This window comes from Danio rerio, chromosome 25 (assembly GCF_049306965.1).
Source record: "Danio rerio strain Tuebingen ecotype United States chromosome 25, GRCz12tu, whole genome shotgun sequence".
Classification (NCBI taxonomy): Eukaryota; Metazoa; Chordata; class Actinopteri; order Cypriniformes; family Danionidae; genus Danio; species Danio rerio.
In genome coordinates, this window is record NC_133200.1 from 15297120 (window position 1) to 15321134 (window position 24015).

At 36.9% G+C, this 24015-nt stretch overlaps 2 protein-coding genes across 5 annotated transcripts in view; one reads left to right on the forward strand and one right to left on the reverse strand.

Moving 5' to 3' along the window:
- shank2b (SH3 and multiple ankyrin repeat domains 2b) overlaps window positions 1-11973 on the forward strand; it is a 237950-nt gene extending 225977 nt beyond the window's left edge. Inside the window, exons 1-5 of one of the 4 annotated variants that reach the window (XM_073942205.1) lie at window positions 3918-4577; window positions 4861-4985; window positions 5314-5425; window positions 5702-8054; window positions 9788-11973. In XM_073942205.1, the coding sequence (XP_073798306.1) occupies window positions 4460-4577; window positions 4861-4985; window positions 5314-5425; window positions 5702-8054; window positions 9788-10325 (3246 nt within the window). In that variant the 5' untranslated portion in view covers window positions 3918-4459 and the 3' untranslated portion in view covers window positions 10326-11973. Of the gene's footprint in view, window positions 1-3917; window positions 4578-4860; window positions 4986-5313; window positions 5426-5701; window positions 8055-9787 lie in introns of those variants that run through there. The other 3 variants (XR_012399921.1, XM_017354089.4, NM_001128347.1) reach the window with 3 other exon arrangements.
- Window positions 11974-13743: 1770 nt separating this feature from the next.
- polr2c (RNA polymerase II subunit C) lies at window positions 13744-23122 on the reverse strand. Its single transcript, NM_001167956.2, has 9 exons — window positions 22846-23122; window positions 21382-21431; window positions 18275-18343; window positions 18137-18189; window positions 17898-18026; window positions 14857-14908; window positions 14614-14782; window positions 14409-14483; window positions 13744-14287 (listed from the first exon to the last, which is right to left on the reverse strand). The coding sequence occupies exons 1-9, from the start codon at window positions 22929-22931 to the stop codon at window positions 14143-14145; spliced, it is 828 nt and encodes a 275-aa protein (NP_001161428.1). The 5' UTR covers window positions 22932-23122; the 3' UTR covers window positions 13744-14142.
- Window positions 23123-24015: the final 893 nt, after the last annotated feature.

The window sequence follows — 24015 nt, forward strand, 5'->3', positions numbered from 1 at the left end:
TCTCTTTCCAATAATCAAAATTTGCCAGTTGGAAGACGAAATGTGTTTACACTGCAAATGGCTCCATAAGCCTGTAGCTTCACTTATTGACTTCTAGATCTTCAAAAGTGCAATGTAAGAATTTATTATTCAACAGCCTGCCTTCGATTACTAAAAGGATTTGTTTCAGAAAACAAGAGCCATGAATTTCCCCTTGTTCCTACCGATATAATGGATCCTGCCTCCATTTCTCTCCTCAGAGAGAAGATCAAATTTGAAAGCTGGACTTTTTAAGATAATTTCCGCCCTTTACAGAAGTACTTTCTATCTATCATCATACAAGGGACCACTCCAGCTTTGAATCACATTGAAACAAGATGTTGCCATGGAAATAATGCTGCATATGTTTAATATAGAAACGGTCCAACTGCAAAATGTAATGCCATATTTTCAGTGTAAAGCTATCGCCAGACTTAGCATCGATTAGAATTATGACGACGTATGACGTATGTTGCGCAGATATGACATGACGTCTTAGACTGCTGAATGGACTCCTTTGCCTTCTAGATGGAGATATTTTCTAAATCGTTGTAAGCATTAGTTTTATGCTTACATATTGTGGCTGGCTGCATACCTCTGTGTGTGTGTGTCTATATATATATATATTAGTGCTGTCAATCGATTAAAAAATTAGGTAATTAATCACACTTTTTTGAAAATTAATCACGATTATTTAAATTTAAAAGACTGAAACTTATCATTTTAGCTATTCAAATGTAAAATTAATGTAAATGCAAGACAAAAACTATTTAAATTCTAAAAATAATTGTTTATTAGAATTTTTGTTTAATTTGTAACACAGATTTCTTCATGTAAACAACATACCCACAATAAACCATCAAGATCCTGGCTTGACAGCCATATTTATTACAGAAATTAAAACACATGCATGTTGATGCCATTTGAATTTTAAACCAATCAATACCAATAAAGAAAAAAATTATTTCCAAGTTGGATTCTAAGTGGACTGCAAAAAAATGCCAAAATACAGGCACTGCAAATATGGAAGTTGGAAAATATAATAATAATAATAAAGTATTGGATACAAACAATTGCACTCATTGTAAAGTTGTATTGCTGTGAATTGAGAACATTAATTATAAAGTAGAAACAATTTTGCTCAGTCCTCCTTTACATTCAGCCAGTTGCTAAAATAGTCCTGTCTGTTGAAATTATCGGGGGACTATGTGGACCTTTTCTTTTCAATGATGTGAGCTGAGAGTGCAACGCAATCTCACGGCAATTTGTAACTTTTTGATTTACTGGCTATGGACAACAACGTTTAAGCAGGTTTGTTGCTAAGAAACGCATGCGCGCACTCTCAGGAGGCACTTGCTCTTCACTTTGCGATTATTTTGAGCACCTGTCCCTGCATAGGCCTGACACAGACACACAAACAGACACACACACACACACACACACAACGTGCGTTCATCAAATTTGCTTAAACTAACCGTTCTAAAGTATGGCTGTATTTCACACGGATTTTGACACAACAACGCGAAGCATACGCTTTCGATGTGTTTAAGGAGGAAACACATCAAACTTAATGAAACATTGGAGGGCGCATGTTGAAAGGCATTAAAATGCGCTGTCTTTGACAGCTCGTGACTTCATCTGACACTTTCTGAGTACATTTACATAAGACACGAATACTCCGATTTTAATATGATTAGGATAATACTCTTATTAAGAGTCTATCATGTAAGCAGCGATTTTTGATTACCTTAAAGGACCACGGAGTCACAAAAGGCGGAGGTTTTTCTTTCCGTTCGCCATGTGGTATCAAATTTCATTAAAACAAAAGTCGAAAGTTAAAAATGAAACACTTAAAAAATGCATGAAACTCTAGACGAAATGCTGGATGGCCTGGTAATGCGACATTAATTGTTTTATACTGAAACTTGCCTTCATAAAGCGCTTCCTTGGTCTTATCCATATTTCTTTGCATGTTGAACACACATCGACCACAAAAGGAAGTAAAAAAAAAAACCTGCAACTGCGTTAATCTTTTTTAACGCATTAATTATTTAAATATTTCAAATTAATCACATGCGTTAACGCACTAATTTTGACAGCACTAATATATATGTACTAACACACACACACAAAGTACCTCACAAAAATCTTGTCGTTAATGCCAGTTGTAAGAGCAACAAATAATAACTTGATTTCTGGTTGATCGTTTGGAAATATAGCAGAAGATAAATTTTTTCTATGAATTATCTGTTGAACTGCATCCCCATCATCACAAATACTTCAGAAGAAATATTAAAACCCACTGGACCCAAGATTTTCACAGAAATCAGTCAAGTTTGGTGAAGGAAAAGTCATGGTTTGTGGTTACATTCAGTCTGGGGTTGTTTGATAGATCTGCAGAGTGGATGGCAACATCAACAGGCTGGGATATCAAGACATTTATGATGCCCATTACATTACAAACCACAGGCTCATAAGACCTCCTTCTCATACTTTGGCCTCTACATCAAAATTCCTGAAAGCAAATAAGGTCAAAGTGCTTCAGGATTGGCCAGCCCAATCACCAGACATGAACATTATTGAGCATGTCTGGGGTAAGATGAAGGAGGAGGCGTTGAAGATGAATCCAAAGAATCTTGGTGAACTCTGGGTGTCCTGCAAGAACGCTTTCTTTGCCATTCCGGATGATTTTATTATTGAGTTATTTGATTCATTGCAGAGATGTATGGATGCAGTCCTCCAAGCTCATTGGAGTCAGACACAGTAATAATTCTTTTTCCACTGCACCATTACTTTATTTCCTATACTGCACATTATTCCTGTTAAGTGAAAAGACTTTTGTCTAAACAAAGTCAGACCTTACTGTTCTAAATAAACAATTGAAAATCATGACGTAATCTAGAGGCCTTTGCCTTTCATATAAGCCACTTCTGGATAGACTTGGATAGTCGATAAGACTTTTGTCAGGTAGTGTTTCTATATATAAATATATAACTATTATCCGCTGCATAAAAACATGTGTTGGAATAGTTGGTGGTTCATTCCACAGTGGTGACACCTGAAAAATAAGGGCCTAAGCTAAAGGAAAATTTATGAATATATATATATATATTTATATAACTTCAAACTCTTCCTGCAGTCTCTGATATATACTCTGTGGTATGAATATTAACTACAGAACACATTCTCCTTAATGGGCAGTTTTTAATTCTTGTTTTGCCTCAGGAGTATTTTCGAAGTGTATATAATTGCAGAATGAAGACATGTAACTGGTGACCCCTTTACTTCTGATATTAAAATGCATTTCCAGATCACATTTGGATGTTCAGCACATAAATAGCTCACAGATAACTGAAACTATGTTTTAATCTTGTTCTGTTTAGAGTCTTACAAGTTTTTTATAAAGGTTTAAACTGTAATGCTTATTTCATTATTGGACAACAGAAATATTGTGGTTAGTGCATGCTGGTTTATCTATTTAATGATTAAATCTTTTTCACTGGGATGCTTGAATCTCACAAATTGTATATAAAAATTTTATTTTTAACATTTCAATGCTTTAAATTGGGCTTGTTTAATACTGTTTATCAACAAAGTACTTTACTTTACCTTTCAAAATGACAGAAATCCTTTTTAGATGTTCTGTAATGCTAATGACACAGAAAAGGAATTAATCACCAAAATTATTATTTTTCCAGCAGGCACAGGATGTCAACATGACATAAATTTGACGTTGTACCCCAACGCTGCATTTTGGTTGAAAATGAAAAGCGAGATGAAGGCAGAACCCAACGTCAGGTCGATGTCAATCTCCAATGTCCAACCTAAAAATCAAGCAAATATCAGCGTTTAATGATGTTACAGCTTGACGTTGTGTGGACATTATCACTATGGCGTCTATCAAACGTTGAATTTTGGTTGCCATACCTGACAATGTAAATGTCAGTATTTAAGGTCAATATGGCGTTGGATTTTGGTCACTTTCCAACCCAATCTAAAATCAACTAAATATCAATGTCATTTGACATCGTTATTCGATGTCAAAATAACTTTGTCCTTAGACGCTGACTCACAACCTAAAGCTAACCTAATATTAATGTCTTATGACATTGTGTGCCTGCTGGGTTGTCATCATTTACTCGGCCTAAAATGGTTCAAAACATTTATGAATTTCTTTCATTCAGTTTTTCTGTTAAACACAAATGAAGATATTATGAATAAAGCTTTCCATAGTAGGACAAAATAGAGTAGAAGACATTTGCTTTGAATATTATTTTGTGTTCAACAAACAAACTGGTTTGGAACAAGTGGAGGGTGAGTAAATGATGCCAGAAACTTTATTTGAGGGTGAACTGTCTCTTTAAATGTAGTTAATTAATTACCAGGTGTAAAGGCGTTTCATGTGTGTTTGTGTGTTTGTGTGTAACCATATTCAGTCTTGATGACTTTTATGCTAGGATATCAGAAACTGAATTTCCCTTTCCTCCATTTCTGTGTAGATGATCAGCTTTCAGATAATGAGGGTCTGAAGAAGAGGATTGTATTTCAAGTCACACTAAGTAATCATCCCATGCATGGGAGCTGTCTTAAAAAATAAATAAAAAGCTAGCATGTTGCACAGTGGCCGTTGAAAGAAGTGCTAAGATTTCTCCAACGCAGCCAGGAAGCGCTTGCACGGCTTTGACCTTGACCATTGTTGTTGTACCTATTTCTGTCGCCTCTCTTGCTCGGTTTGGATCCTTGCACTGGGGATCCTCTTAGAGGAAATTAGCAATATTTGATACTGAGCTTATTTTAAATGTTGCTTCCTGCTTTCTAATTTGAGATGCTGTTGTCTTACAGATAAAGTGGATGAAGTCGTACCTCCTCAGAAACCCATATGGGACAACTCAAATGCAGAAGTGAGAGTGGCGACGGTCAAGCCACGTCCAACTAGCAAATGTTTTCCTGTCAGCCCTGAAATGAATGTAAGCGTGCCTTGTGTAATATCCCCTAGAGCTTCGGTCTCCTGTGATTGTTGATAATTGTATTGTAGGCTAACTGCAATAACCGCTATTCACAAGTCTCATATAACCACTGGCTATGCACGTGATGTTGGATTTTGATGCTTAAATTAGAGTGGAATTATGCACAGGGTTGTGAGTATGTTATAGATTATTTCTATATATTTGTCTCAATCCCTTTTTATAAATTTGTTTCAAAATGTGAGAAGCCTAGTTTGAATAGGTGCTCTACAAAAAGTGCTGCATTATGCTTGTCCTTATTATCATGTCAGCCTTGTTCTTTCTTTTGCAGTCTCTCTGCAATAGTCAGGATACAGCAGTAGATTCGTCACCACAGCCAGGGAGTCCTAGAGGCCCTTTTCTGGGTCTACCAAGGGGAACCATACGGCGGCAAACATCCATAGGTGTGTGGATTGTTTTGTTTTGCACACTCAAGTACATCTTTATTTTGATATATTGCACACAAAACTCATTCAGAGCTTTGTCAAATGAAACAAATAATTGGCCTACTACACTCAGTGGTCAGCCCACTGTTGCTGGAGGCTTTTCCATTAATCTGATTTATTTTCAAGATGTAACATTTGCTTTGTAATGTCATATTTATTGTTTCTGTATGGTAATTACACCCCCAGTCTTGTTGACGTGTTTGGTATGAATTTTATTCTTTTATTTCTTTACAGGAGTAACCGAAGAAGAGAAGCAGTTCCTTACTCCTCCAATGTTGAAATTTACAAGAAGCCTTTCGATGCCTGACACATCAGAGGATATTCCACCCCCACCAGCTATCTCCCCTCCATCTCCACCTCATAATAATGCTCCTGTCCCAGCTGGTCGAGGATACGGCACCATCAGAGCAGGTTTTACTTCACAGAGTCCTAATGCAAACAGCACAGCCCCGGAGAGAGGAGAAGGTGCTGGGTGGAGAGATCAGGGCAAGTATTACAGAGACAATCCCGAGCAGTATGATTCTGAGGGGTACAATCACAGCCCCACGGCCCAGCAGAGTCTTCATATGCGCCGTGCCCAAATCCCTGAGAACCCTTACTCAGATGTTGGTAAGATGGGTCAAGCTGGACTGTTTGTGCCCAACAAGCCTGCCAGAAGAAAGGGAATGCTTGTCAAACAGTCCAACGTAGAGGACAGTCCTGAGAAGACCTGCTCCATTCCTATTCCGACAATAATAATCAAAGAGCCCTCCACCAGCAGCAGCGGCAAAAGCAGTCAAGGAAGCAGCATGGAAATTGAGACGACCACTCCAGATCACCCAGGGCAGTTGCGTCCTGAAGATGGCCTAAATCCAGGCAGTCCATTTGCAGCTGCCATTGCTGGTGCTGTCAGAGACAGGGAAAAAAGGCTTGATTCTCATCGCAACTCACCATCTTTTAGGTCTACAGATGCTGGTGATGAAGATGTGGTTCCTACACCTACCCCAAGGCTTCGACACTCCAAGTCTATTGATGAGGGCATGTTTAGCAGCGATGAGCGGCTGCGTAGGCTCATGGCACCTCCCTCATCACTTCTTAGCATCCCTAGAGGTGGTGGCAATGTGACAGACTTCAACAGTCCCGAACCCACCATGGTAAGGGAACTGTTGAACACTCGTACAGGACACAGCCCAATCAGTCTGCCTGCTCATAAGACCTACAGCTCAGGAAGTGGGAATTACGTTCACCCAGTAACAGGCAAGCCACTTGACCCCAACTCACCATTAGCTTTAGCATTAGCTGCCAGAGACCGAGCCATGAGGGATCAATCACAGCCTCTTCCATTAAAAAGTGACCCATCCAAACTTGATCTCAATAAACCGCTTTTCATCGACACCAAGCTTAGACCAAATGTGGAGGTTGGCTTCTCAAGTACTGCTACCATGGGCCGTCCCCGTGGGGGCTTGAGGAGGCAGATGACTGAGTCCAAATATGAGACAGAATCCAAGTATCAGCTCGATTTGGGCAAGCCCGAAAAGAGGCCTGAGGAGAAGAAAAACATGCTGATTGACATTGTGGACACTTCTCAGCAGAAGTCAGCTGGTCTGCTGATGGTGCACACCACAGATGGGGCAAAATCTGAGGATAACAGCTTGTCAGAGGGCGAAAGGGACGAGGGAGTGAGTCCCGACAACACCCCTGGGGAGCTTCGCGACCCCAACCAGCCAGCTCCCACCAACCCCCCAGCCCCCAAGGCGCTATCAGCTGCTCCACATGGCAAGACCATTATAACTGTTAGCTCAGTGGATGAGCCTGTGAAGCTGCCCTTCGGCATCCCTCCACCGCCCTTGGCCTCTGTCGACATCGATGAAGAGTTTGTGTTTGCAGAACCCTTACCACCCCCACTGGAGTTTGCCAACAGTTTTGACATTCCTGAAGACCAGGCAGGAAGTATAGCTGAACTACTCAAACAGAAAGCAAATGGTACAAAAGGGCCTTCTCTTGCTCCCTACTATCCCGCGTTAGGTGGAGGGCATGCTGAAATCAAAAGATCAACAGTCCTCACAAATTGCACACCTCCCAGCTTCCCTCCTGGGCCTCTAGAGCCCTATGAACAAATCACTGACTCGGGCATTGAGGTAGACAGCCGGAGCAGTGGTGACCCCCAACTGGAGACCACCAGCACCATCTCTACTGTGTCCAGCATCTCCACCCTGTCTTCTGAAGGAGGTGAGACCCTGGATACGTGCACCGTCTATGCAGATGGACAAGCCTTTCTGGTGGACAGGTCTCAAATCCTGTCTAAACCAAAACCCAAACCTGCCATCAAGAGCAATGCACTTTACAAGGACTCTTTGCCTGAGGAGAACGTAGGCTCTTTCAGAATGCCCTCCTCTGTCCCACCTCCACCCCCTGGATCTATTCCACCAGAACCCTTGAAAACCCCAACGCAACGAACCTCAAAGCTGTGGGGTGACCCTCCGGAGATGAAAGGACCCCATGGGCCTGAAACCAATTCAGTTCTGCAGCATGTGAACAAGGACAAAGCACCAAAGCCAGGGGAAGCGTTAGACTCTCCGACTGGATCCAGGACTCACTTTGGAACAAGGTATGCCCTCTTTCCTTACTGTATCACAGGCTTACATTTAGGCTCTCAGATTAGTGTGTGTGCTCTGCTGGAGAACGAAAGAGTTGCCTAGCAACCCAATAATGAGAACAGCCTTGAGGACGAGATGAGCAACGTCAGTGTGATGATGAACACAGACCATACCACAGAAGGGGGAGGTGTGTGTTGTTACAACATGGTCCATTTGTTACGTAGTTGTCACAGCACCCAAACTGCTCCCCCAAGACATGTCTAGATTATCTTAAGTAATCTCCTAAAGGCTTTTTAAAGGAATATTTAATTTAGACAAAAGCATTTACAATTATAAGGAGCTAGTACTATTTTGAGAAAGCCCACTGAGCTGTCTTGCTGGTTGCTGCCAACATAGGCTGTTTTTATGGCTGCATCAATACTAAAATAAACCTAATATTAACTGATTTAGAATGCTCTGAGTATAAGTAACTTATACTAAGTAACAAAGTACTGATGATGCAAGGAGAATGGTACAATGCATTAAAATCATATTTATATTTTGAGCTCATAAATATACTCCTAAATATAATAAAATACTAAGGACAAATTGTTTTGTATTTAGTGTTTTACAATTGTTTTAATAAATATTTGTTTTTTTTTCAACTTACAATTCCTACAGAGAAAGCTAATTTGGTTTTAAAGCTTATGTCATTTAGTTTGCAAAGATGAGCAAAATGAACACTGATGTGCATGTGCAAAGGTTGCGTATGCTGATGGATTCCACATAGCACAGACAGTGGTTTGCCATCAACATGAAGTCCCAAGTCTCATTTATTATTAAATGATTTAGTTATTTACAGACCAAAGAACTGACCCCAAAATGCACTTGTAGCCCAGGCAGAGCGCTATGTTTAGCACACACTAAGCAAAGAGTTTTTTTTCTTTTTTTTTTTCTCTCACAATAAATAGAAATAGATTATTTTTTGTTGTTGTTTTGAAAGCTAGCGTTATTTATTTGAATCACTGAATTGGTGTATTTTTATTCTTATGATCTGGGCTAAATGTGTAACTTGTACATTGTATTGATGTTGCGTATTTATTGATGTTTTTGTATCAGTCTAGAGTTGTTGAGTACTGTTTATATGAGTGTGTTTGGTTTTATTTGCTATGTTACATAAGATGCAAATGTAAAAGTTTATGTGTCGACAACAAATCTAGGCCAGCTCACCTTGGGTATAAGGAGAAACCTGGGGCAAGGACATTTTATTCTAAAGAACCTCACATTCTCTGCTTCCTTTAAACCAAACCACCTACATTACACTCATACTTTCAGTGCACTTGGGTTTCAATACGCTTATTTTGCCCTCAACATTTTTTCTTGTTTTTCTATTGGGACACATAATATTTTGTATTTTGTAAGTCTCTTGTCTCAGCTGTCCCTTGCATAAAAACACTTTTCCAGAGGTTAGTAGGTTTTTGTTTCAGTGGCACTTTTGAAAAATGTCAACTAAAAATTCCACCTGGGAGCAAATAAAATCATACAAACAGTTAACTTGGACTATCAATGCCCAGAACATGCTAATAACTTCATAACAATATTCTAAAAAGGTGAAAAGATTACATAAACCACACAACAATGCTCAGCTTTACCAACCACTTAAAGCATTCTAGATTTTTTTTTTAGCTAGGATGTAGCTGTACATGTTCCCTCATGTTTTTCCTCCTTATATGTATTCCTCATGTTTATCCTTCTGTCATTGCAGAAATCAGGATGGTGTATCCCTCATCTCAGGTACACAGCAAAACACCACCGTTACCTTCACTGCCCAGCCTGGCCCCAACGTGCCTGCCCCGTCACCGTGCCGACAGGCAGAGAGCCTGCCTCCCCACCACCACACCCCAAGCCCTATCATGTCCCCACCGGACTCTGGCCTCAGCTGTGCCTCTTCCCTCCCAACCTCGGCCACTTCCCCCACCATGACGGACGTCTTTGGCCTGCCCACACCGCCCCTCAGCCTGGGCACAGGGCGTAGCCGCTCCCCTTCCCCACTCACCCTCATCCAGGCTGCATCAAATAAGCCCTTTGCCACCAAACCTGTTCTCTTGTGGAGCAAGCAGGATGTGGCCGACTGGCTCGAGAGCCTGAACCTGGGTGAGCACAGGGATGCCTTTATGGACAATGATATAGAGGGCAGCCACCTGCCAAACCTGCAAAAGGAGGATCTGATCGACTTGGGTGTGACTCGTGTGGGTCACAGAATGAACATCGAGCGGGCGCTTAAAGTCCTTTTGGACAGATGAGACTGGGCGAGACGTCCTCCACAGGACTCGGCGCATCTTGTTCATAAGCTTCGTTTTCCCTCTTCCCTTATTTCGGTTCACTAATTTGAACACTTTGTTGTCCTATCATGCTTTCGGTGGATTTTAGGAACTCTCACATCCTGAAGAAACTCAAGCGTTCAAAATATCCGCGCAAGCACAAGCGGTTCCCTGCATTTATGTTCCAAGAGCTCCAGCACCAGAGAGGACATTGAAGCCAACACACTGTATGGAAACTACAAACATGAGCTGACTATCCTTTGGCTTTTAAGGATTTTGGCCTCCTTTGAATGCACTGAAACCAGCAGAGCTGGGGATCCATTTTCTATCTTTGCTAAGACAATTCTACAGAGAATATTTCTTCAGGAAAAAAGGGAACCTTTGTCTATGTATCAGCTGCCTATGAAATAAATATCTTGCTTTTTTTCCCTCCTCATACACCTTCAACCAAGAGGTACACGAATCTCTGAGATGCGAGCATTTAGACATCCCTCAGTTCATTCGCTGACAGTCCTAGAAGGGCCGTGGTCACTTGAAACAGAGTTAAAATCTCCTTACGTGTGAACAACGTAACCGTAGCAAGCAGCAGGTCTCTCCACCATTGTAATAAGATAACATTGGATGTTTGTTTGAATGATCAACAATTCTCTTGGGTCTTTCTGAATTGTGGTTTACTATTAGGTGTCTTCCATTCGGTAAGGAGGTCAACTGCATTCCCAGCAACATTGTATTTGTACCTTCAGTCAACACTAGGTTGCGCTGTTGCTACTCAGTATTAATTTCCAGCAGTTTTTGAATTGAAAAAAAAAGGGTCTTCACAGGAAAACATGTGAATGCTTCAACAGAATCGAACTGAATTCAAGTAGAAATTTGGTTTTGTTGAATTTGCCAGCTTTGAGTTGAATGCTGACACAATCACTCTGAAAGGGCCAGTATGTATGTCTTTTGCTTTAAATGTGTGATGAATACTTCATTTATTTCTTCATTATTCTTATTAATCTTCTTATTATTTTTAGTGTAATTCTAATTTGATAAATCATTTGATTGTTGGGTGGTAAAAAGAAATGTCCAAACTCCAGGAAACCTCCTTAATCTATACATATCAATGTCGTCAATTGTAACTGATACAGGACTTCATATGTGTATATTGTTTAGTAGTATTTATTTGTTTTCCTTTTATCAAAATTTGATTTGGGTGGTTTTTTATTACCGTTATTATTGTTTGCAACTCAACCATTGCAACAAATTTGAAGTGGGATCACCGGGTGTAAATTCAAATTTTCAGTTTTGGTCAAAAATCAAAGTGCTTTTACTTTTTATTTCAAGTCCTGCAATTCTTTTGCTTTGCTGGGGGAGGTTATGATTTTGCTGTCTTATTATGTTATTATTTTTAAAATGTAACTGCAATGTGTGCCTATCCGTGTTGCAATTTGACACACCACAACATCTCTAGGTCCTCTAAAGTTTAGTTGTGATTTTCTCATTGTTAGACTTGTTTTTTTTTTTAGAGATCTATCAATCTCATTTGACTGTAAATGCCATAAAATCCCACAGGTATGGACTGGAAATAATATTCATATTCATGATTAAATACATCACAGAGACACGAAGGGACAGCCAGCATTACACATTTCACCTTCAGTATTAAGTTCAAAGCACTGTGGGTAACGACAGAACTGAGGGAAAGGCGATAGATGTGGAGAATGGCTGTGAATGAAATGAAGTTGATAAGCGTTTAAAGTATGCAGTGAAGAGATTCAGAAATAAATTATATATATATAAATATATATATATATATGTTTGCTTATCTCTCGACCTTAGAGGAGTTAGAGTTATCATCTCTATATATCTTATTTTAGGAAACAGCACAGTATTTTAAAGATTTATAGAAATATTTATGAAATTTTTATGACATTTAACTCTGATATGTGGTGTGCCAAAAATCTATGTGGTATCAGTAAGAAGCAATACACAAATTTAAAGAACACTGTTTGGTCTTTCTTTGCCAGTATTCCACGGTACAGTATACTATTATGAACTGAAATTTACATATACATAGGTCTCAGTGAATTAGAAGATATGAAAAATATTGAGATAATGGCTGTCACCTGCTTCTTTTAGACTATGTAATTAAAGAAAGAAGTTCAAATGTAGATTTGTGTGGTGTCTATACTTGACGGAAAAACTAAATGAGCACATATTTTAGCCCACTTACCTAGCATGCGGTCACATTTACCTCTGCTCTGAGAAATTTCGCGGGCGTTTCGAATTGGAATTGCCGCCGAAATCAGATGAACAAACTGAAAACGTCGTCACACCTCGCTCGCTGACGGTTAAAAAAGGAGATGAACAGGAGTAACGTTATGATAAAACGAGGAGGATTTAAGGTATTATTAATTGTGATTATTTCTAACCATTTTTAACATTTAATTTACGTAAACATAATAGTTGGCTATTTTCTTGCTACTACCTTTTGTATCAAGTAGCCAACTTGTAGCTACTTGTTAGCTACAAATGCTTATTGATATTAAATGCTAGCCTGCTAATACATAAATATTGGGTAGCACTTATTAGACAGGCCACTATACCACTTAATAAATACCAAGTTATTGTACAAGTACTTCATTAAACACTAGTTTAGTTACATTAAATATCAAGTTATTGTACTAGTACTTCATTAAACACTAGTTTAGTTACATTAAATATTGTTATTGTACTAGTACTTCATTAAACACTAGTTTAGTTAAATTTTATTTCACACCAAAAGTATCTGAAGAACAGTTAATGACAAAAATCTTAAATTTGCTAGTAACACTGATGGTTCGTTATTAATTAGGCCCATATAGTCTAGTATTTAATAAGTACTAGTCTATATTTATAGATACAATATCAGTCTCTAAAACTGATAATTCTGTTATGAAAATATTAATTTGAATACCACCGAGCAGGCGAGCACATGAAACGTAATGAACTGACCTGTTGAGCGTCACATTTGCCCGCGAAATTCCTCTGAAACATGGCATGTGTAACCGTATCTTTACAGTATCTGAAAGCTGACTTTATATTTCTGGCAACTGACAGTGGCAGCACTGAAACCATTTGTGTACGAAGAATCCTATTTTGAAAACGCAATTTTATAACATGAAGATGCAGAAAGGGCCTGTCTAATTGGAGCTGGATTTCTGTTTCTTCTTCATAGATGTCTCTCACACACTTCTTGTGGGGAATGCATTCACTTGATCTATGTTGCTGTAATTTTGTGCTAAACTAGAATCCATGATTAAAATCAAAGATAGAAATTATTTGTGACTGCACTTTTCCTCGAAATCCCTCGATACTATATGTATTTGAAGCAACCAAAACTTTACGGGACGAATAAATATGATTGCACAATCTGTTGTCTAACTCATATCGCTCTTGTTTATTTCCATGCGTTTTGTTTACATTGTCTCCGGGTGGGTTTCTGTTCATTTCTTACATCCATTATCAGAGTTTGTTTTATTTATTTTAGCCTGAAATAAAATGTTCCCATTATCAGCATGCTGTTATAAATGATCTGTCACTGTCATGACCATATTACACAGCCTTTTCATGTTTCAATCATATATAAATGAACGAAATCATATTTTTCAACACAAAGCCTGCACTCTAGTGTTCATACACAGTATTTTCTCCCATATTGTGCAAGTCATTAACATGACGCAATGTGTTTGTGTGTTTATTATGTATAGAATTCTACACCAATCTGATGCAAACAAACAGCTGAAAAAAAATACATATATACCCCTGAAAAAGCAGTTTAATTAATGGTGAGCACATCGCTTTGAATCTCATGACTGAGTTGTGTCTGTAAATCACTCAGTTTCTTCTTAAGCATAGCAAGAGCAGACATGACGATGGTCTCCGGTCGAAGTGAACCGCAGGACTCTACGTTGTAATAGAACCTGAATGAAAATAAATGCAATAAATCATGTAGATCTGTGCTGGCATGCTCTTTTTTTGAATTAAACCTCTATTACACTAGAAATAGAAATTTAACAAACATATGGGTTCAAATTACTTTACCTTTCTGGTTTGCCATTAGGATCATATTGAGCCTGAACCCCATCTTCTTCAATCTCTGAATATTCACTTTTAGGCCTGACAGTTGAACAAAGACACACATGAATGCATTTTGGCCCGTTATGTACCTGATGACACGCTTGTAAATTGCAAAAAATACTCATTTAATTGATAGCAGCATGATCTAAACCAGCAGTAAGGGCCATACCATTCCTGTGGAATAGGGTAGACTGTGTGTCTCAGCGCATTGTCTGGGTCATACTCGAACGCCACCCCTGCAGTGGGATTCCACTTGGCGTGTTCCTTGCCGAAGCCTTTTTTAGCGTAAGCTCTGAGCCGCAGCTCTTGACCCTTCCTCAGCTTTACCAGCAGGATGTCTGTGCCAAAGATACAATTAGTGAATGAAAATCCAACAACAACAAAAAAATCTATAGATCGAAACGTGACCCACCATCCTGCTCTACGTAGTCATTGGGGTCATTGTCTCGACTTCTGGATGTTACCTGAAGAACAAGATACATGATTAGAAAAGGCAAAATGTGTTTGTTTATACATACATACATATATACACACACACATATATAGATATACATATATACAGTTGAAGTGAGAATTATCAGCCACCCTTTGAATTTGTTTTTCTTTTTTAAACATTTAAACCAACCCAAATATAACCCAAATTAAATTCAACAGAGAACGAAAATTTTCTCAGAATGTCTGGTGTTTTTTTCTTAAGGAGAAAGTCTTACTTGTTTTATTTCGGCTACAATAAAAGCAGTATTAAATTATTTTAAAAACTTTTTAGGGTCAAAATTATTCGTCCCTGTAAGCCAAGGATGTCAAACTGAGTTTCTGGAGGGCCGCAGCACTGCACAGTTTAGTTCCAACCCTGCTCCAACACACTTACCTGTAGGTTTCAAACAAGCCTGAAAGACACAATTAAAAAGTTTAATGTTAATTAGGGATGGAACTAAACTGTGCAGAGCTGCAGCTCTCCAGGAATTGAGTTTGAAAACTGTACTTTAAGCAATTTCTTTTTTTGATAGTCTACAGAACAAACCATCGTTATACAAAAACTTGCCTAATTACCCTAATGCCTAGTTCAGACTGCGTGATTTTGGCCCCGATTTTGGCTCGCCGACAGGTTTTGAGAAATCGCAGACAAATGTCTGAAATCACAGGCAAATCGGTGCTCGTGCACGTGAGTGACAATCACACAGTATGAACTATCAAAGACGCGATCTGAAAGAATCGCTGATGAGTCGCCGATGCCTGTGAGATATTTGCTGTGCTAAATATCTGGAGCTGTCGGCGATTCAAATCATGCCGTGTGAATTGAGTCTTGACTAAAAAATTACATCGACGATCGCCTACAGCCAATGAGAGAGCGGCATTCACTTCACTGTGTGTGTGTGTGTGTGTGTATATCTGCTGCAGGCCAGCGGGAGGCAGGGGGAGAAGTTCATTTTCGGGTAATTTGGACCCACGAAATGGAGGAAAAACTAGTGGAGGTTTGACAGGACTCAGGAGCAAGCGTGTCTGTTTGAAGTTTCATACAAAAAGAAATTACTTTATTATCAACCTAAGTTGAGGAGAAATGGCCAATTCCCTTTAAACCCAGGTGAGCAAATATGTACATTTTTTACCCCATTAAAGGCTTCTTTCTCATTCTGTAGTTAATAACAAAAGATATTGGCTACTACGTGTTTTTGGCTGTGAGACGTAGTTTGGACGAAGTTGTCGGCGATTCTTTCTATTGTAAAGTCATGCAATGTGAAAGTCCATGCCGCCGATCCCTTTTGCAGTGTAAACAAAGCAGCGATGAAATGCTGGCCCAGATAGTCATGCAGTGTGAAAACATCTGTGACACGACTACTTTGAAAATCATGCAGTCTGAACTCGGCATAACCTGCCTAGTTAACCTAGTTAAGCCTTTAAATGTCACTTTAAGCTGTATAGAAGTGTCTTGAAAAATATCTAGTCAAATATTATTTACTGTAATCATGGCAAAGATAAAATAAATTAGTTAAAGATGAGTTATTAAAACGATTATGTTTAGAAATCTGTTGAAAAAAATCTTCTCTCCGCTACACAGAAATTGGGGAAAAAACTAACAACGTGCCAAAAACTCTGGGGCCTAATAATTTTGACTTCAACTGTGTGTGTGTGTGTGTATATATATATATATATATATATATATATATATATATATATATATATATATATAAAACCGTTTTCAAGGAATACTGCGGTTTAGGAAATCCCGGTTTTTAAAACAGTCAAAATTTTCTGCAATACCGTTCCTTAGGTGTGTACGATTTTTTTTTCTTTTCTTTTTTTTTTTTTTTAGGACAACAGTATCTTCAGCAGTAAAGATATCTATAGATGCCGTTTTAAATTGTAAAAATAAAATCTGTTTTTTGCAACAACTGAAGACTTTAAAAGTCAATAATTATTTTAGCTTGACATCCTTTATGTTTCAAAAAATTAGAAATGTTTTTCAAAATAAAATATATTGTGTTCAAAAGGGAAAAAAGTTTTAGTTTTATACCCAGACATTAAAAAAGAATTTATTTTATAGCAGTAATCACAATACAATGATATTTTTATCCAAAGTTAATCAGGAAATGGACGTTTTTAAAACTTCAGTATTGATTGGTACCAAATTCCAGAATTGTGCAACCCTAATATAACCCCTATATATATATATATCTAAGTTTGTTAAAATATTTTGCTAACCACAAGCTGTTAAAGTAAATGTAATTGTGGAATATAATTTAAAACACGTAGTGTCATTTTATTTTTATTATTAAATCAAAAGTAGAACTTGTCATCAAATCATCAAACTCATTATCATGTAAAACTTTTATTTTTATATTATTGTTATCATGTGACCCAGATAAGAAAAATATGATTGCCAATTAAGCTGAGAATGTATCTTATCGATATGCCTATATATCGGTTATTGGCTTTCAAATATAATCGGTTTTACTGATACTATTATAGCCATCTGCCTAAATTCTACATTTCAGAGCATCTCTTGTTTAATTTAATCATAAACGCCAAGTTCAAATGACACAATATTTACCCATTTACTGTCATTAACTCTGTCAGTTGTTAAAACATAATAAAAAAATAAAAACAAATGTAAAATCTAGTTTTGTAAAAAAAGTAAAAAAAGTTTTGTAACTTGAAAATGACGTTTTGTTTTTCTACTTTTCATGTTTTTTTTAATTAAACACCTTTTGTTTATCAACAAGTTGTTATGCATCTATCACCCATATTGGTATCAGTCCATAGTTGCTTATTTTTAACATTATCTGGCTACTAGATGCCAGATGAGAAATTAAATTATCAATAGATATTTTAAAATTATTAATTAAGCTAAAACAAACAATGGCTACTGAAGTCACATGCTTTGTACTGGCTAAAATATTATTTTCCTGCATTTTGAATACATTTTTTAAAAATGACTCTAGAAAATCTCCTTACAGGAATGACTCGCGGGTTATTAGACAGAAGATCTCGTGAGGTCACGTGACGTGTCTGGTCTTCAGTGCATCTCACGTCCAGCGTCAACTCAACCGAACACTCGGGACAGAAATCGTCACACGTGCAGTCCTGATTGGAAACAAAGTAAGCCAAATATTACATTTTCGCTCTTCCAATTAATAAGATGATTCATGTTCATGCAGATTTATAAAAATAGAAACCCTGGTTTAGACACTTACTCTCGAGTACTGCATCTTGTCAACGATGTCATCACTTGTGAGCGGAATTAATCCTGTAAAACATGAGCCTGATAATTATGCTTGGTGTTATTGGAAGAATGAAGAGAAAGATTTTGGAGAGACGATGAACATACGCACCCACTCTATGAGCAACAAACTCATCGTGGAGCACAGAGGAGTTGGCATCGATCTGAACCCAATCAATAGCTGGCAAATGAGCGCATTACATCAGATTAACAGGTTTAACAGACAAAGAGCAGAATTAAAGGGCACCTATGATGAAAACCATCTTTTAGGAGCTGTTTGGACTGTGTGTAGGTACAGTGTGTCCATAGTCATATCGCGGTGATATAAAGACAATAAGTCTCTTTTTTTTATATACATATATATATATCCTGATGTTAAAACAGGATTAAAATCCTCATTTTGAGACCCACCGCAACGTGACTTAGTAGTGCAGTTTCCCCACCCACCGAATTGATTGACAGCCGTGTATTAGTATGTCTCTGTAGTAATCATATCAACAAGACAGGACATGTGCAAAGCAACTGGGATCAAAAGATCTGTTCAGCTCTCTGTGATCATCAATCATCATCAAATGTGATCAAGCACGAGTTTAAAACATTTTTTAAAACTTTTAAAAAATTTTACCGTCTTCATCAGCACAGCCGCATGTCAGTACAATTCTAAAAGATGACGCTTCAATCCCGGTTTGTGGACATTAAATCAGGTTTACTTTGTACATTAACATAACGTATATCCATACAGTAGTGTATATTAACATGTATTCTGTCACATTTGCCATGCAAAAACGGTGCAAGGTTAAACGCCTGTGCTATGTGTGTGTGAGAACTTTGTAACGACATTGTGTGCAACTCATTGAAATGCTTGAATCAACTCCACAACAAATACATCAAATAATTATTGGGAAAGTTCTTACTGTAGTATTTCTCACAAACATTACACGAGATCTGCTTCCTTTATTTCTGTAACTGTGCTGTTTATCTGACGCAGTTGGAGACTAGGGCTGTGCAATTAATCTAAAATTCTATTTCGGCTGCTAACGATTATGAAAATCATTGAACAAGATAAAGGATTATTGCGTCATATACCGACCCCCTTTCCAGTTGTACACATTTTCTGCTCTGCAAAGCTCAGTTTCACATGAAAATCACTAAAAGCATGTACTGTGTAACGTTTACAGCACGGGATGAGCATCGTTCATTGATTTACATTCTATTCATGTTTTTAAAAGCGCGAATGAGACCGTATGCCGCAGCTGTGTGTGTGCGGCGCACACACAACATGCGGTCAGCATTTGGTCTCATTCGCACACTGCGCTTAGAGACGAGCAGGGCACACACATCTAAAGTCATCTTAATGTGAGCGCTTTAATGGTCAAATAGGTGTCAAAAGTGATTAGTGATTATTCATATTAACAATCATGTGTAATAAACAAGTTGAGGATCAACTCATGTGAAAGAGAAACCATTAAAGTGACAGCGCGCAATATTCCTGCTGCCGCCTGTTTTCATCATTATTAATCAAACAACAAATGAGAAAATCCCTCTCTGCTCTTGACTAAAGGACTTTTGTAGCTAAAGTTTTATTCTTACAGTGAAGATGCTTAAAGCACAGTTTGTTTCATATTTTATTCTATTGTATTTATTTCCCTTTCCTTTTTTACAGGAAGGAAAATAACTGTGCATATATACAGTTAAAGTCAGAATTATTAGCCCTCCTGAATTATTAGCGACCCTTCCCCCCACCCCCACCCCTCATTTCTGTTTAACAGAAAGATTTTTTCATCACATTTCTAAACATAATAGTTTTGATAACTCATTTCTAATAACTGATTTATTTTATCTTTGCTATGATGACAGCACATAATATTTTACTAGATATTTTTCAAAATACAAGCATTCAGATTCAAAGTGTGATTCAAAGGCTTAAGCTGCTGTCACACTAGAGTTTGAGCTTGCGAAATTCTGTTGAACGGCTCTGCGAAAAGGGGCGGGATTAAACAAGATGATTAGACATTTAAAAAGCAAGCGATTGCTCTATATCAGTGGTTCTCAAACTTTTTTCATCAAGTACCACCTCAGAAAAAAATAGTCTCTCCTAGTACCAACAAAATGAGCAGTATTGAAATACAGTAGCGTAGTAGGCCCAGTAAAGCAGCTACAACTCTGCACAGTTAAAAAAACGTGGCAGAATACCTCAGAAATATAGGCTATATGTCCTATATGGCATATTATATCCATCATTTTTGGTAAATTTTGAAATGTGTGTAGCATGTACATGACATATTTCATTTCTCAGCGTACCACTAGAAGGAAGCCTGCGTACCACTAGTGGTACATGTATTACAGTTTGAGAACCACTGATCTATATTTTAAATTTCTGTCCAGAGAGGTCATGTTTTGATCCTCGATTGGTCTCAAGCAGTCAAGTGATACGATTTCGCAGGTCAGAGTTCACCAAGCTTGAACATTGCACCACAGCAACCTCCGAAACTTGACGCATGACCCTGCGTTTCCGGCATTCACGTGGGTATGAATGGAAGTCTATGTGAGGAAAAGTCCAGTGTGGCCGCAGCTTCAATTAGGGTAATTAGGCAAGTCATTGTATCACAGTAGTTTCTTTTGCAGACAATCAAACAGTATATTGCTTAAGGGGGCTAATAATAGTGACCTTAAAATAGGTTTTAAAATATTTAAACCTACTTTTATTTTAGCCAAAATAAAACAATTAACACTTTCTCCAGAAGAAAGAATGTTATAGGACATACTGTGAAAAATTCCTGAATCTATTAAACATCATTTGGGAAATTTTTATATAAAATAAAAAAACATTACACAGGAGCGCTAATAATTCTGACTTCAACTGATAATCGTTTGAATAATCGTGATTATGATTTTTCCCATAATCAAGCAGCTCTATCGAGACTGTGGCACACTGACTGTGGCACATGGAAACGGTGGGCGGGGAGAACGATCATTTAAGACACAGGCAACAAAAACAGCTACAAGATGCTCAGAGCTGAAAATTACAAACTTCTAAATGGTAAAATAAATAGTCTGATGGGTGTTTTGAGCTGAAACTTTTCAGACACATTATGAAGACACAAAAGACTGCTCTTAAATCTTGAAAAAGGGGTCAAATAGGTGCCCTTTAAATCAAGTAAACGTATTATTAAATTAACGTGTTTTTTTTTTTCATATTGATTAGATTTTGATTCTTACCAATGGTTGGAACTTCTGACATGAACACACGTCGAATAGAGTTTGCAACCCTGAAAAATAAACAAAATAAAATACAGGTGCTTTTCTTATTCTCATTAAAATGTTTATCATCAAACTTAAACTTTAAACATTTTTTTTAGGGTGCTGTAATTTACATAAAAAATAAAATAGATTTACCAAACGTAAAACATTACAAATTAATGTAACATTACAGATAATAAACATAACAAATAAACTCATATTTATCATAAAATGAAATATGTTTACAAATATATAAATGTGGTCATTACAGATAGACAGATGGACAGATAAAACTACTAAAAACTAAATTAATACAGAAGCGTTTTATTCCCTCATGTAAACACAACAACAAATTTAAACTATTAAAATGCTCAATATTCCAATATATGTGATTTTTAATTCAAATACATGTACAGTGCTCAGCATAATGGAGTGCACCCCACTTTGAAAATTCATATTTTTATCAATTTCTCAGTGAATATGGGTAGTGTATATAAGCGCATTTGAATATAACAGATTTATTAAACAGATATATTAAAATACTATTTTAGTCACAGAATATCTTTAGAAATGGAAAGATATTGCAATTAAATTCATGCAAAATATTGCAAAAAGAATTACAGACTACAACATTTCAACTAAATTGTGTATATTTTTGCTTCTCTTGATATTTGCTATTTTTGAAAGTTTTATTTATTTTTCCCTAACATAAATCTGGGCTACAAATTTTTGAATCATCATTGTAAGTTATTTAGTTAAATAAGCTCCAGATTTAACTTCAGTACTGACTAATCTAATGTATATGCACAAATATAATATTGTAAAGCTTCCTATAGAAAATATTCATTGAAATGAGAGATTTGTAGGGGTGTACTCATATATGCTGAGTACTGTATGCTTATCTGGCTAGATTATGACAAAAATAAGCAATTAAATGTAAAAAAAACTGTCCAATGGATATGCTCATTTGAGTTAGATAGATAGATAGATAGATAGATAGATAGATAGATAGATAGATAGATAGATAGATAGATAGATAGATCTTTATATATATTACATACATTATATGATTTTAAGGTATATTTACATTTAATAATGGTTTTCCCCATTCTTATTTGTTTAATTTAGACTTATTTAAACATTATTATTTTTGTTCATGTGCTTTTAAAATGCATTTAATGTGCATTCGGTCAAGTTAGAACAACAATAAACAGTACTAAACTGTAATCTGTAACAGTAAAGTGTACAGTATTTCCTGAATAAAACAAAAAAAAAACTAAAAAAAGTACCGTGGTGTATGCAGCATGTTTTTACCAGACGTAAGTTATATTTAGTATTTACATATTACATTTTAGAGAGAGCACAATAAACATACTACAATGCTCTAAACATGAGACTTGTGGTCAAAATCATCGATTAGACTCCATCAATCTCATTACTCACGCGAGATCCGTGTTCTCGATCACGAACTTCACATTCTCGTCCGAGAGTTCCGTGATTTTTACCGTGGGCTGGTTGGCGTACGGCATACCGAAATCAAGCCGGATTAAGACAAAATATATATATAATAACAAATCAACTATACGTGCGGTGAGTTGCTCAATTACGTCCAGCGTCGAGCGCGGCTTCAGCACAATAACAAACGAAAGCAGCTCATTGGGCACTGGCTGCCTCCAGTCCGTTAACATCCGGAGTACTGCAGGAGTATTGCCGGTTACACAAAATAAAAGTCTTCAGCGTTCAGGTAAAATAGTTTTTTTAACGGTCATTTTTAAATGACATAAGTAACAGGCAATACATAAAACATTAATTTGTGCTAACATTGTGTGACCTGAATACAAATTATAAATATTCATTGTTCATCTACTGCAATGTAGATCTAGATATGGGAAAAACAATACATGAAAGAAAAGCAAATATTTAAAGAAAATAAAAATATAGAAATATATATCAAAAGAAATAAAACATAAATATCTCAAACTATACTTAGATTATTAGGAATGTTACATTGGCATACCAAAAGAGATCTGATAACTTAAAGGTAATTACTAAAATTATATTATTTTTTTTCAGCAGTGCAGTTGTTTTAGCAGCTTTCTTATTTTGCGATAGGCAGAAATTCATAATAAAGTAGATTCAAAATGTTTTTAAAATTTGGCAAACACTGAATAACTCTACATTTGTGAACATGGAAAAGGCCACAAAGAGTTAAAAAAAATTTACCATATTGTCCATTTAAATACAATCTGACTCCCAAATCAAAAACAATAAATTAATTGTCTTAAAATCGAAAAAAAAATTGTAAGCTAAGAAGAAAAGCCAAGATATATCTGTCTAAAATTTTCCCACAAAATTGCATTCTAAAACTAAATGCTATATTGTTTCCAGGTTAGAATTACAGAAAGTGCATTGCAAAGAATTGTATATATTAAATTCAGACAGTAAAGACTTGAAAGGATAGTAATTATGAAGAATTTAAAAATAAAGTTCTTTCATCTTATTATAGGCACTAAAAACTTATTGATACCAGGCCAAATTGTAATGGTGGACAGAACCGGGTGATTTAATTTCCATTTATAAAAAGCTTTAGGGTACAAGCTAGACTTAACAAAA